General features: G+C 39.2%; 1 protein-coding gene across 27 annotated transcripts in view; it reads right to left on the reverse strand.

Moving 5' to 3' along the window:
- The window catches only part of Slmap (sarcolemma associated protein), a 122,894-nt gene continuing 108,070 nt past the window's right edge, over positions 1 to 14,824 (reverse strand). For 14 of the 27 annotated variants that reach the window (XM_085828461.1, XM_085828453.1, XM_085828458.1 and 11 more), the window contains 6 exons: positions 13,898 to 14,218; positions 13,233 to 13,350; positions 9,077 to 9,248; positions 4,778 to 4,912; positions 2,716 to 2,805; positions 1 to 1,517 (listed from right to left, as the gene is read on the reverse strand). In XM_085828461.1, coding sequence (XP_085684587.1) covers positions 2,722 to 2,805; positions 4,778 to 4,912; positions 9,077 to 9,248; positions 13,233 to 13,350; positions 13,898 to 14,218 — 830 coding nt within the window. In that variant the 3' untranslated portion in view covers positions 1 to 1,517; positions 2,716 to 2,721. The remainder of the gene's footprint in view (positions 1,518 to 2,715; positions 2,806 to 4,777; positions 4,913 to 9,076; positions 9,249 to 13,232; positions 13,351 to 13,897; positions 14,219 to 14,824) is intronic. The other 13 variants (XM_085828460.1, XM_085828452.1, XM_085828457.1 and 10 more) reach the window with 1 other exon arrangement.

Below are 14,824 nucleotides of genomic sequence, written 5' to 3' on the forward strand. Positions count from 1 at the left end.
TAATTCCTCCATGAATATAGTGATTCTCCCGGCAACGATCCCAAATAGCTTTAAATACAACTTTTAAAGTAAAAACAATGACTGCCAAACATCACAGGCAAATTATATCCTAAACTCCTTTTTCAATATCTGGCTAGATCTGGGTGTTCTCATACAACATTCAAGCCAATTCACTGGCCTTCCCTTCTAGTCTTCCCTGACTGAAGAAAACCTAACCATGTGATACTTTAGGATATTGACATCACTATGGTGCTGCACAAAACCACAGCTAAACTTTAACCTCTGTGCTTAAATGTATAATGCCAAGCAGTGCTGAGGTGTGTCACTGTGTGTGGAACAATACCAATCTTGGGAATAGTGCTACTAATTGACAGGCTGTTCCAATTAACAACAAAAAGAAATAACCATTTGTATACCCAACCAAGAAATCTGCTAGCAGAGAACATCAGTTTATCTTGAATGTGAATTAGCTCCACATCATAACCAAATTAAGTCAATAAAAGCTTATCTAAACAGATATAATTCTTCCTTCAATTAAACATGCTTGGAGGAACAGATGACAGAAAAAAAAATCATGCTTTCTAAACTGCTGTATATGAGAAGGTAACTTGGCTTTTAAAGAAAACATTTCTTAAATACATGAGGTTTAGTAAGTTACATTCCAATTCACTCAACAGTTTGGTTGATTGCATTGAAATTATGCACTTATGTTTTTGCTCCCAGTAATATTTCAGTTTGCTCAAGAAAATACAAACTCTCATGGAAAGTTTTCAAAGCTGATGTCCTTCAGATCTTCAAGTCACATTAAGGCTGAACAAACATGTATGTATTCCCCAAATAATCATTATAAGAGAATATTTTTCAAATGTATTTTTCCTTTAAAAAAAAATCCACACAAATAATTGTCTAAGTCTTGTTCCCAATAGCTCAGTGGTTTTATAACAAGTAAAAATGGCGTAAATATGTAAAAAAAATATATATATGTGTGTGTGTGTATATATTCAAACTGATAGGCACTGAGCACACAGGGCCTCTATTCCCATGTATGTATTGGTTGTTCGGTTTGAGTAGTTATCGAATCAGAAAAATGAATTGTGTGGCCATTAGAATTCAGAGTAAAATATCTATAAATTTATGGTATAAATAATTTGGTGCACTAAGACGCATACTTTAGGCCACCATAATATTCAGAATCTCAACATACTAATTTAAAAATTACATGTAAAACCGAATAAATTCACAACTTTATATCCTCTCTATAGACAGATATATTTTATATAAGTTAAAGCAATGACCCTCCAGCTGTATTCTTGCACTTTGCTGTTTTAAGAGGTAAAAAGGAAGAGAATGGTTCTGCTTGTCCCCAACATGAGTGTGCTGCCGGCTTCTAGAGGGAGGACGGTGTACAGACTCAAGACACACTGTCATGGAGAAGCTCTGGCCAGACCTGGTACATACAGCACCATAGCTGTCACCGCAACCAGGGCCGCCAACATGGGCATCCAGGGCCAGGGTTTCTGTGTGGAAAGAAACCAAGAGTCAGTATCACACTCTCCCCTCTCTTTTCATACATATTTACCCTCTGGTGAACTGAGCCCCACATACTTAAAAGACTGTAGGAAAACTCTTGTGTTTGCATTGTAAAGGTAAGTGTAAAATGGAAAGAAACTAAGGAGGGACACACTAGCAGGACTGTCCTGTCCCAGGAAAGTCCGAGACAGCTTTCAACTTTGTCAGAGTTGAAACTTAGTAGTTACTTCTAAATGTGTTTCTGGGCTGCCTGCTGCCTTTCCTCGGCTATCCACAGATTTCAGTAAATCTGCTGCCTATGGTACACGTCTGCTGAAAAATATGTTTTTATGAAAATCCGAGTTCCAAGATGGGGATAGAAAGAAAATGGTTCAGGCTTGATCCTGTAACTCAAAAGCAAAGGAGATGCAAATCAGACACGGTCCAAGAGGCACTCGAACCCTGCCTTTGGATTCCTCTGATGATCATGCCAAGTGCTGATGGCCTTTCCAGTCAGTTTGTAGGGGGTTTATAAAATCTATTTACTTTGGTTGCTACTTTTATTCTTACTAGTATTCTGAAAGTATTCTTGAAAAAATACTGATTTGCAAATCAGAGCTCAGAAAGATCTGTTACAGAGCTTACTTATATTCTCACAAATAAATTTTCATTGGAGTTGATATCGTGAGCCAATGGTTCATTACATTAATCTCATTTTCTTTCATCTTCACAGAAAGCAGGCAAAGGATTAAAGGAAAAAAACCACCCAACTCTATATCATGGAAAGGAAGGAATGAAGGAAGGGAGGGGAGGAGGGGAGGAGAGGAGGAAACATAGCTAGCTGCAAACTCTTCATTTCTCAATCAATTCTGCCTGAACACATAACTGGGACATGGCTGGTGATACTGCAGAAATTCATTGCTTTCTCCAGTTTGCTAGAGATAAAAACTCAGTTAAAGGAAGTATATTAACAACAGGTTAGCTTAGGGTTAATTCATGGTTAGCATTACTACAAAAGAAACAAGACACAATGTTATGTGATTAGCTGATTGTTCATTAGTGTGACACAAACACACAGCATACTAAATGAAGGGTTTGCTTCTGGGAACAAAATGTCTGTGTGGTTTTGCCATGCAGTCTATTACAAATATGGCACAAACAGGTGACAGGGACAAACAGACAAGGACTTAACAGTAGTGCTTGTACCTTTCTCTACCACAATGGACCGAAACACCAAAACAGGAAAGCCAGGAATAGGCCGATGAAAACGGCTGGGACAGGTTGTAATATGGAGGGCTGAAGAAGGGAAGGGATATTAAAATCATTTTATGCTATGAAAAAAAATCAGATAAGATGATTTAGCCCCCAGGGGGTGGGTGGAGGAGGAAAGGAAGGCTGAGGTAACAGAAGTATACCATTTGGGTTTTGCATCAATTCAAACATTTTAAAGACATCTAACGCATTTCAGAATGATGAGTTGTGATTTGTATACTAGAAACAACTACCTTAAAAGGAACAGTTGGAGGCAACGCTTGCTCCCAAATAAGTCTAATGAAATGAAACAAGTCCAGACAGAGCAATAGGCGTTCATCAAGGGACGCTCTGTTTTCATAATATATTACTTTTTGTGTAATATCTGAAGTCCACTAGTTGATAAATATGTTTTCATGGCAAGGGATAGGGTATATTCTGTTCTTCTACCAAAAACCATTTTCCTTCTAACTGAAATTCTCCTACTTTTGAGTTAGTATTGCTTTAAAGCTTAGGAATACATCTTTTTATGACAATGTGAACATGATAAAGCAAAGGACACAGCACAGTGTATAATGAACAGGCAGCTGAAGCTCACAACTTTCCTTTATTCTAAATGCATCTGTTTGTCTTGAAAGGAAAGGGATTATATGGAAACATAAGCCCTAGGGGGCAAAAAGGGAATTTGCCCTCAAGGGGAATTGTTTGATATACCTATAAATAGTAACAGCGTGGGGAGGGTCATTCTGATCATGTAAGATGTCTTTATATGTTAATTTAGCAGGAAGTGGACTAAAATTCTATAATCAGATATGAATTAGCACAAAAGAAAAGATATCAAACTATTATGATCTAGAAGATTTCTATAATGTATGCACTAAAAAATGCAATCCATGTTTGTTTGGCATAAAGCCTTCAACCTTCCCATTTCTAAAGGGCCTCCCTAAGCTGCAACCCTTTGTTATCTAAACCCTGTAACTTTAGCAAGCGAAAGACAGCTGACACAACTCGTGAGCATTGTGTGGAAACTACAGAAGCATGTGGCTCACGTCCACTGCAGTGTCCAAGCTGTGACAGAGTTTGGAGCAAGTCTCAGAGCACAACCAACCACACTGAACATCCATCAGTTAGGGCCCACAAAGGCAATGGTCACCAAAACAAACAACACGACATTTATTTAGTACAACGTCGTCTTAAAGACCTTTCTAACACATGAGAATCAAGTGTTTGCAAACTAAATTTACAGCCAAATGTTTTTCTCATCTTTGTGCCCAAACCCCCATCCCTCCTTCTCTCTCTCAAACATACATTAGAAAGCTCTGTGTCAATTTACTAAATACTGACAGATGTCAAATAAACAGAAAGCTTTTGGGATTGTACATCACTAGCATAAAAACAAAAAAGTGTGCTAAAGCTTTGCTTTCCAGGACAGCCTAATGCTAAGGACCAGCACGTCCCATGTCTCCTAAATGACCCCCCCCAACCCCCCCCGTGGCACAGGCTTCATTTCCCAACAGGAAAGAAACAAGCCCAATGATGACTTCGTGACAGAACCTCAGATTCATCTGCACAAACTAGATAGTTCTTCTAAGCTGTTTTACTGACAGCTGTTTTCCATCAGGCAGGTGTTTTTTCTATGGGTGTTCATCAAAGGGCAAATTCTTACAAAGAAAGAAAGAAGAAAGAAAGAAAGAAAGAAAGAAAGAAAGAAAGAAAGAAAGAAAGAAAGAAAGAGAGAGAGAGGGGAGGGAGGGAGGAAAGAAGAAAGAAAGAAAGAAAGAAAGAAAGAAAAAGAAAGAAAGAAAGAAAGAAAGAAAGAAAGAAAGAAAGAAAGAAAGAAAGAAAGAAAGAAAATAAGAAAGGGGGGGGGGGAATCCCACAGCACAATGGTTCTGTCGTAGATGTTCTCATAGCCAGGCTGTTAGTTTTGCACAGCATAGTAAAGTCTTCTGGAAGTCATTCTCAAGCCTCTGACATTCCTCACAAAGGAACCTAAGCCGAGTGGGTAAACACTTACATTATTTCCTTTCTCTCGCAGCAGCTTCAGGTTGTCTTTACACTGTTTGAGCTCATCTGTGATTGATTGCTTTTCCTGCTCAGTCATTTCAAACTTCAACTTCAGTTCTGAGAGAACAGTCTGTGTCTTTTCATACTAAAGGCAAAGAAAAAAAGAGTGTGCAGACTTGACGTAAAACGGGTATGCAGTTATGGTTCTAGACAGGTATATGTACCGGGCCCTGTTAATAACTTTCAACACCAAGTCTTTCTGTATGGAGACGGAAAAGAGTCCCTGGCTCTCACAGTAAGACATCTTTAATGTTGACTTATGTAATCTGCCTCAGTGTTAAAATCAAAGAATAGAACATACTGTGTCGTCATCTGTTTATAATATAAAAGGTCATGTCTTCCATCAAGTGAGAAGGGGGAAAATTGAAAACATTTTCCTTTGAGAAAAAGTAAAGCAGATAGAGACAAATCCTATAGCCTAACTAAATGGCAGTGTCAGGTCTAAGTATATTTCCTGGTAATTAAAAGTAAGCCTTGTTAGCCAAGTTGCTTACTCTTAAAAAAAAAAAAAAAAAAAAAAAAAAGGGCATTAACTTGTACAGGTCTTCCATTCCTCAGCACTGATGGATATCATCAGTGAGCTATCTAAACAAATAATCTGACTTACCACAAAAACTGGGGGATTTGACACTTAGAACCTATTAGCAACAATTTAAAAAACCTGGTTTTTAAAATCTGTTTCTAACAGGAAAGGTTCCATAAAGGAACAAGCCATTTTCCACTCTTGAAAGTTGTGTGTGTGTGTGCTATATAGACATAGTATGAATATATATATGTGTGTGTGTGTGTAAAACGCATGACTTTTATACAAACTATCCCTTGAACAAACCAATGTGATACACAGGGTGTGGTTTGATTGTGGTGTTTCCAGGAAGCTGGAATTCTAGACTGGTTCCATTTCTAGATATTGCCGCTTACTGAAGTCTAGGCTCCCAAAGGGACACTGCTCTGCTGCTGGGCATGTCTCTGTCTCTACTTCAGCTGCCCCATTCTGCCATCTGAGTGTTTCAGAAGGAAGACAGGAAGACGAGGACTGAATAGAAACAAATATCCCATGAGTGTAGTCTGTCAGAAAGGCTCCTCCTCCTCTCTAACATGGCTTAAGAGAATGGAAGCTGTTTAATTCTTCTCTATCTATATCCTAAACTTAACAAAGGATGCCTTTATAACAGTGCTCTTGAAATAAAAACACTGGAGAGGACCTTATCAATACTCAATAAAGACAAATATAACGAAAAATGAAAATGCATAAAACATTAGAAGAGAAAGGGATAGGGAAGAGGCCAGGGTCAGCATAAAGGTTACCAGGAAGGCGAAGAAAAATATGAGAGGAACGTTTTGTTACCTAAGAGCATCCCCAGAACAGCACAGCCCTGGACAGTATTCTAGAAAAAAAAACTACAGACTAAAAGTCACAGTTTTGTGACAGCGTTTTGTTTTTTTTTTTTCCACTTGATGTGATGGTCTATGAATTTCTCCCAGAAGGCAGAAGGTTACTAGGAGGCTGCCAAGAAGAAGTCCAGTGATAATATTCTAGTTTTCACACCTTAGAACACAATCAGTTCTCAGTGATCTAACAGTATTAGTGAAGGATGAGTCAAAATTGCTTTGTTGACCAAACTTTCCCTCTCCTTCCACCATTTTGATATCAAGTCCACCTTCTTCATCAGAACCCTTAATCATCTCCCCACTTCAGGGACCATGAAGCGGAACCACAAGAAAGCAGCACATCAGGGCATACTGCTGCACAGCTCCAGCACAGGAGTGCTTGGGAGGACGGGAGGCCTCAGTCATTTCAGGGCAGACTCAGACATCCAAAGTTTTACATACTCTCTGCTTGGTAAGTTTGACACAGGATCTATGTAACTTAGGTTGGTACTGACTCAAGACCTCTCTCTCTTAGCTTCCTAAGTGTGGAAGAGATTGCCAGTGTATGCCAGGAACTGGTTGAACTCTTAGATCATAGATAGTCTCATTAAATTAAAATAAATAAATGCTTTATAAAATCAAATATAAAGATGATATACAATTCTTTTCTTTTACTATTGAACATTAAAAACTATTTCTGATAATTTTCCTTGGAGTTACTTATATAAAAATTGTATAGATAAAGCTTTAAACAGCAGGACAAAGGTCATCCATCCTCTACATGTAGCCTTAGCTTTACACCTGGTTTGGCCTTTACAAGTCTGCTCCCTCTTGCTTCTTAACTTGGAAGTAACCAGTGTCTTTACTCTTAAGATGGAAATATTGCATAATATTATCAACACGTGTAGCTCTCCTCCATAAAAATAATCTTATCTGGGGTTGCTCAGCTTGCAATTGTTTAACCTTTTCCAGCACTAAAGACACATAATCAGGATTGTTTTTTTAAGCACATTAAGCATGACTCCATGAAAGAAAGGAGAGCAAAGGGAAATGTCGACAAGAAGTAAATACGCATTACTGAAAAGTAATACTGTATTTGCAGTGGATTACACAGAGATAAAACCTTATTAAAACTATTTTACTTACAGACTAGTATCCGATATGTTGACAGAAGACAAACAGCAATTTCACATTACAAAGGAATATGATGATCATAGGTTATTTCACAAGGAAAACAGTGAACAAGAAAACAGGAAAGAAACATACTGACAAATTCAGACATACTTTTAAATATGCTGCATTTAATGCAATCCAAAGACCAGCAACAGTTTCAATGCTGCGACAACATGCCTCTGCCATTTGTGGAAACAGTCAAAGCATTTGGCACTGATTATTCAGTGACTGGAAGCAGACAAAGAAACAATGCGACAAAATGCCTAATGCATTCCATAGTAACACAGGACAGGATCATCTTCCAGCCACAGATTCTCCCCAAATACTGAAGGATTATGGCACATGGTCTGGAAGGACACAAAGTGCTTACAGTATTAAATATTAGGGTATTTACTTTGGCACAAAATTTGTGTTTTAATCAAATGAAGATTTTCCTAAAATATACATCCTTAGCCCGGTAAAGCGGAACATTTCAACATCAACATGGACACAGAGAGAAAAGTTGTTGCAGTTTGTTTTTCCTTTAGAAACAAGCACAAAGACAGAAGAACAATAATCATTTCCAAATTCAGGATACTCCAGGCAAAGTGCAAAGAGAAACTTGCATTAATCAAATTTTCTAAAAACAACTTTCAGAAAATTCATTCCTAAAGACAAAAGAGCTGTCTTCCTCATCCCTCTAACTCAGGAGGAATCTTGCTCATGTCTGCAGCTGGTGCTTCCTTATGGACAGACAGGCTTTATTAACCTGCTTCCTGACCTGGGCAGGCAGGGAGCAGTGCAGGAAGGCCAGCTGAAGCGACCATGTACTGGCCTGTTGTCAGCTTTAAGGAAACAGATCTATCCTGCCCAGAAAGACCGAGAGTAGGTCCTTCCCAAAGTTCTCACACCCTCCTTAACACAATTATTTAAAAAGCTAATGAAATCAAAGTTTAAGCAAAATCATATGAAAATATAAGTGTGTGTGTTTGTGAAGATGAAAAGAAAGCAGAGGGGGAAAATGCAGTTTTACAGAACAGGCATTTGGCCTATATATAGGTGAATTTCAAGTCACTTCTTTCTTGTTTGTTTTCTGACACAGGATCTAATGTAGCTGACCTCAAACTCACTATCTATGTTGCTGAGGCTGGTCTTGAACTCCTAAGTGCTATGATTGTGGCTGTGTATTACCATGCCTATCTGTATATATGTTTTACTTTGGTGTTTTGAGCCAGGGTTCATTATATAAACCAGCTTAGCCTTGAATTCATTGCAATCCTCCTGCCTCAGCCTTCCAGTTTCTGGGATGACAAGCATGAGCCACAAGGTCAGGGTGAGTGACTCTCCAGTCACTCCCCCAGGAGCGTACAGCTCCAGCACTGGTGTTGCCCTAGTTTGTCTTCTGGAAGAGCAGTTCATTAAATATGACATTCTCTTTGATAGTTAAACAACAGACCAGGCTTCTGCTACAAAAAATCTCTCAGATCAGTCAATTGTTAGAGAAAAATTAAAACTAACTCTTACGTATGTTTGAAAACAAACACTTGATAAATTATCTCGATATGGACCATGACGCACACCTGGAAATGACCAGGCTGGAGTGTTCCAAGTGCCAACTGACGGGTAATATGGTTTCTGCTTCTCTTTATTTCTAAGTAGCATGGATGTCTGATTTGCCTTTGGCTTTAAGTCCAACCATAACTGGACTCAGAATGTCTTTTCGCTTTACCTCTTTCTGTACATCCTTTGCTTGGTTTTCAGCCTTACTGAGGAGAGTTTTTAAGTCAGCTGCATCCCGAAGGTGTTGTTCTTTCAAGGATCCCACTTGCTTCTCCAGCTCTTTCCTAGTCATCTGAAGGATGCTGAGGTCACTCGTGAGTTCAAAACTCTGCTTCTGAGAACTGCAACACAAACCCAGATGTCATCACAGCAGACACTGGACACAGGCGAAGCCTGGCATCCTCAGCATTACACCAATGGGTTTCACAGCAGGAGAAAAAGGCAGAAAAAAGGAAGACACTTTTAGTAAGGAAAAGGCATTAAAAAATCCCTTTAAGTTTGAAGCTGTATCCCTTTGAATAGAAAAGTAGAAACTTTATATATAACAAATAGAAGGAAATGACTAATTGTATGCTAGGAGTTATCTTTGCTTTTATTCTTTTCCTGATTTGAGATAGGGTCATACTATGTAGCTTTGGATGGCCTGGAACTCCCTTTGTAGGCCAGGCTGGTCTTGCACTCACAGATCTGCCTGCAAATGCTGACATTAAAGATATGCACCCCCATGCTGGGCCCTAATTGTACTTTGATTAAATTATCTTTACTAATTGTACCATAAATACATAGAAATACATATTTCAACTATGTTACAGGATTAAGTACTTGAAAAGAGGATAGGGGTCAGAAACCTCAAGCATAGGAATCCCTGCTAAAGTCAGTGAAAGAGAAACCTGCTCAGCTAAGAAGCGCTATCACACGGGGAAAGCACGGGACAAGGCCTAGACTGGGAGGCTGACCCTGGCCTTACCACAAATGAATTGTGGGATATGGAGCAAGTCACTTAACTCTCTGAATAAACATTTCCTGCTTTTAGATGTGTACGGGCACCATGCTACAAATAGCAAGGGGTTTCTGAGTGTTGTCGTCTGTCAAACATTTACCTCTGTGCTGGCTAGTTTTATGTCAACTCAGCACACTCTAGAATCATCTGGGAAGAGGGAAGCTCACTTGAGAAAATGCTCTTTACTGACTAGCTGGTGGGAAAGCTTGTCTAGTGTTTTCTTGATTGACTAATGTGCAAGCCTCCAATTTATTGTGAATGGTGTGACCCCTTTGGCAGGTGGGGTCGTATAAGAAAGCAAGCTGAGTAAGCCATGAGAAGCAAGCCAATAAGCAGCACTCTCCCATGGCCTCTGCTTCAGTTCCTGCCTCCAAGTTCCTGCCCTGAATTCCTTCAATGATGGTCTGTGACCTGATAGTTGTTCGATATAATAAACTCTTTTCTCTCCAAGTTGTTTTGGTCACGGTGTTTTATTACAGCAATAGAAACCCCGATTAATACGGTATCTGAAGCTATTCCCCAGCTGTAATTACATTATTATTTTTATAATTTGCTTTTAAAATTAATTTACATATTGGGCTGGAGAGATGGTTCAGCAGTCAAGAGCACTGACTGTTCTTCCTGAGGCCCTTAGTTCAATTTCCAGCAACAATATGGTGGCTCACAACCATCTGTAATGGGATCTGATGCCCTGTTCTGGTGTGTCTGAAGAGAGCTTACAGTGTACTCATATACATAATAAACCTTTTAAAATATTTACACATGAGGACAATAACTTAATACGAATGAACCCTTTTCAGAGACTGGGGATGTACCTCAATGGTAGAGCATGTGGCTAACATGACCAAGAAACTGGGTTCAATATCCAGCATGAAAAAAAAAAATAGTTCCTTGTTCAATTCTTTGATAACAGTTAAAAAAAAAAAAAAAAAAGGCCTTTTTTTGGCTTAGAGAAAAATGAGCTCCCACAAGCACTTAAAAGAATGTAAGAGTTTCAGAGTCAGAGAGATGGCTCAGTGGTTAAGAACAGTAGCTGCTCTTCCAGAGGATGTGCGCTTGGTTCTCCGGATCCACAAGCATTTGTAACTCCAGTTCTAAGGAATACACTGTCTTCTGCCTTCTGCAGGCAATGCATGCACATGGTGTACATATAAAACATTTTTTTAAATATAAGATTTTCAAAGTGACAGTGTTATATCTTTAAGAATGGAACTTAATTAGATTCAATACTATAAATAAAGAACTACAGAGTATATATCTCACTCTGATTACACAATAGGCAGACCCTTAGGGAGAAGTCTGATAGTATTAGGCCAATATACATAGGCACTGAAGGGCCTTTATACCCTGTATAAAAGAGAATTGTAGCAAGTAAATTTAGAGTGCTCAAGCACAAATGTTCAAGAAACAGAATTAATATGTGTGAATTTAGACAGGTGACTTGACTAATGATAGGTATTGATACAGTATAACTTTCTGGCACTTATTATTTTGGTTGTGAGATAGGTATCTTACAAGTGATTCTCCCTGCCTTAGCATCCCACATAGCTGTTCTTCAGGCAAGCAACAAATAACCAACTGAAGCCTAACAGTTTAAGTAACATGCTTCTACTCACATGGTATCTATAAATGCAATTTTGAATATTTAAGCCAAATTGACATAATTTAAAGAGAACAGTACTTTAACAATCTGCTAGATTTTAATTATTCACATCTCAAAAGTAAGAGGTGAGGAGGTTCAGAATATAGGTGGAGTAGATAACGCCTATACTCACAGTACTTGAGAGTCTGAAGCTGTAGGAGTTCAAAGCCAGCCTTGGCTACACACCAAGTTCAAGGCCAGCTTGGGTTACTCGAGACCCTATTTCAAAGTACTAACAAAATCAATCTGTTTATATGTGCTGCACCCAAGTAATCAATATGTACACATGTGTGCATATGTATATGTATTGTGGGTCTTTATTTTAGCCTCTTTCTATTTTAAGCATTGCTTTCACTGTTTCATATTACAAGGAAACATTTGTTTTATTCATTAATTATCATCACATATTCAAAAATGTAATATATATAAAGTCCATGGAGCAAAGTTACAGCATTAGGAAAGAACAATCAGGGGCTAGAGGGGTGCTCAGTGGTTAAGAGCACTGGCTGGTGCTCCAGAGGACCCAGGTTTGGTTCCCAACACCTTATAACTATCTGTAACTCTAGTTCTAGGGGTTTTGGAGTTCTACAGAGTCCAATGCCCACCACATAGGGGCTACATATGCATGGCATTCTTACTGTATGCAAGCAAAATACACATACATATAAAATAAAAATACATAAAATCATTTAAAAAGAGAGAGAATGAAAGTGCTTTGTAAGATTTCATGATATTATAATGAGGGGCTTTAGAGAATAAATCAGCAGATGTTATGCTTCAGGTCTTTTCTTACTGAGTTTAGGAGGGGTGAGGGGTTGAGATAAGGCTACCCAGACTATAGAGCTAAAGAAGGACTTAGAACTCCTGATCCTCCTGCGTGCATGCCTGCCCCCCCCCTCTCTCTCTCTCTCTCTCACACACACACACATACACACACATAGATACACACACACACAAGTGTAGGGTTACAAGGGTGTGCCACCCACCATATAGATTAGTTCCTCTGTGTGTGTGTGTGTGTGGCCTGTATATCAACTATGTATTGTATGTGTATTTGTACATGTACAGGTGTGTGCATATATTCCTGAATAAGGGAAAGCCAAAATGAATGTCTGATGTCTTCCTCTAGAGACAAGGTCTTACTGAACCTGGAGCTTTCTGTTCTGACTAGACAGGATGGAGCAAGCCATAGGTCCAATTTCAGTCTCTCAAAATCTCTCTATCATCCCCTCTGTCACACTAGGAATGGAACCCACAGCCTCAAGTCCTCCATAGCTTGTTATATTCCCAGCCTCTTCCTGTGTGATTCAGAGGCTAAAGTTATACCTCTTGTGGGAAATTCTTTGTTATAGTTTTAGATCAGCACTCTAACGGACGAGGTGAGAGAACAACAATTTTATATGTGCAGCACACTGGTACTTCCAGATGTTGGGTCTCTGCTCTTTGTTTTCAGCAGGAGCATCCAAATGGATCTGAGTTCTAGGTTAATCCAAAAGGTGCAGGCTTACAGGATAGGGTGATAAAAGGTATGAAATTACATAATATTTATTTACTGTGTTTATCTTGTCATATAACTAGTTTGGCTGAACATTTTGCTCCAAAATGATATTTAAATATCAAATTCTAATTTACATAAAAATTAAAGATAAATATTTTGAAGTTAAAAGGGCAATGCTCACATACTTGTGCAATTCCTTCTCTTGTCGCTGCAGTTCTGAAGACAACAACACGTTCTCCTTTTTTAGAGAATGGCATTCCGTTTCCAGTACATCCCACTCCTTCTTCAACTTCTCCAGCTCACCTAAAGTAGTCATAAAACATATTTGTTAATATAGAAACCAAAATCTACCTTATTCAAAGGAGACAGAGTACCATTTCAGAGAACAGCCTCTGTCTCCTGAGTACTGGCTTTACGCCTGGCTGCTTTGCGCAATGTTTTAAGATAATGTTAATGTTTGCTTGTTTTTGGCACAGGCTCTCGGATATAATCCAAGCATGCCTTAAATTCATAACAATCTGGTCTCTACCTCCTAGGTACTGGGATTATGGGCATATATCATTGTTATGATGCATATACTTCAACAGCATTATATAGAATTAACATTACATGTCTGTAAAACTGCAACTTATTATAGGACCTGCAGACCTGCAGAATGTACCTACAGCCCTGGTTGATGTTGTTACCTTCTATCAGAGAAAAAAATGACTGCTGCCATGAGTTAAGAGCTAGCAGGTGTAGGCCGGGACAGTGCAATGAGACTAAAGGCAACCCCCCCGCCCCCCCCCCCCCCAGCCCCACCTCCCTGAAAAGCAAGAGGTAGGAGCTTTAAGCTTAAGAGCTCACTTACCTTGCAACCTTGTTGCCTCCTCTCTTTGCTGGTCTTCACACTGCTGACATCGAAGCTGGAAACTACTCTGCAGACTTCTGATTTCATTCTCGTATTCAGATGCTGCTTTCCTCCAGCCCTCAAGCTCCGCTCTGACCTTCTTAAGCTCTTCTTGCAAGGAAACAAAGTCAGTGTCCCGCTCAGACACAGCCTCTGCTGCTGCTTGACGAAGGAGCAAAATCTCATCTTGGGCACTAAGCAATTTATCTCTTGTGCTGGAGATTTCCGTGTCCTTTTCCTCCTGGAGATTCTCCATATCCATGTGTAACTTCTGCAGCTGGACTGTAAAAGTGTATTTATCTATCACTTTCTTAAGTCATAGGAATTAGGAAGGAAATTATAGCACATTACAGGCTACAACCTCACTATCACAGCTCTTTCTTATGATTAAACTGCACAAGCAATCCATGTTTGATACAGAGAATACCAGAACACAGATGTAAAAGGAGAAAACCAAAAGGCTAAAGGAAAGTTTATTTTAATATTTTGGTATTTATTCTCCCTTTATAAAATGCCTTCATACACACACACACACAGAGGCACGCACGCACGCACGCACACCCCTATACACATATAATAACAAACACTGAGTAGAGAGGGATTTACATATGTATGTATATATGTTTTTCTATCCTCTTGCTGATGAAAATATTTTGGGGGTAGGCAGTGAGGTAGCTCAGGAAGGACTGAGATTATGTAGCCTCTGATGGGCTGGGATTACAGGCATTCACCACCACAGTTAGCATCACTCTGCCTTTTCAACTCCAGGGTCTTACAGTGGGTTGTTAGCACAATCCCTCCTTTTTGTCTGCTTTAAAGGACAACTGTCCAAGGGCCTGGTACGACAGACAGTCTCTCGGAAAGAACCAGAGCTATGACGACTGAGGC

The sequence above is a fragment of the Mus caroli genome, unplaced genomic scaffold (genome assembly GCF_978045245.1).
Source record: "Mus caroli unplaced genomic scaffold, Mus_caroli_1 scaffold_12, whole genome shotgun sequence".
Taxonomy (NCBI): Eukaryota; Metazoa; Chordata; class Mammalia; order Rodentia; family Muridae; genus Mus; species Mus caroli.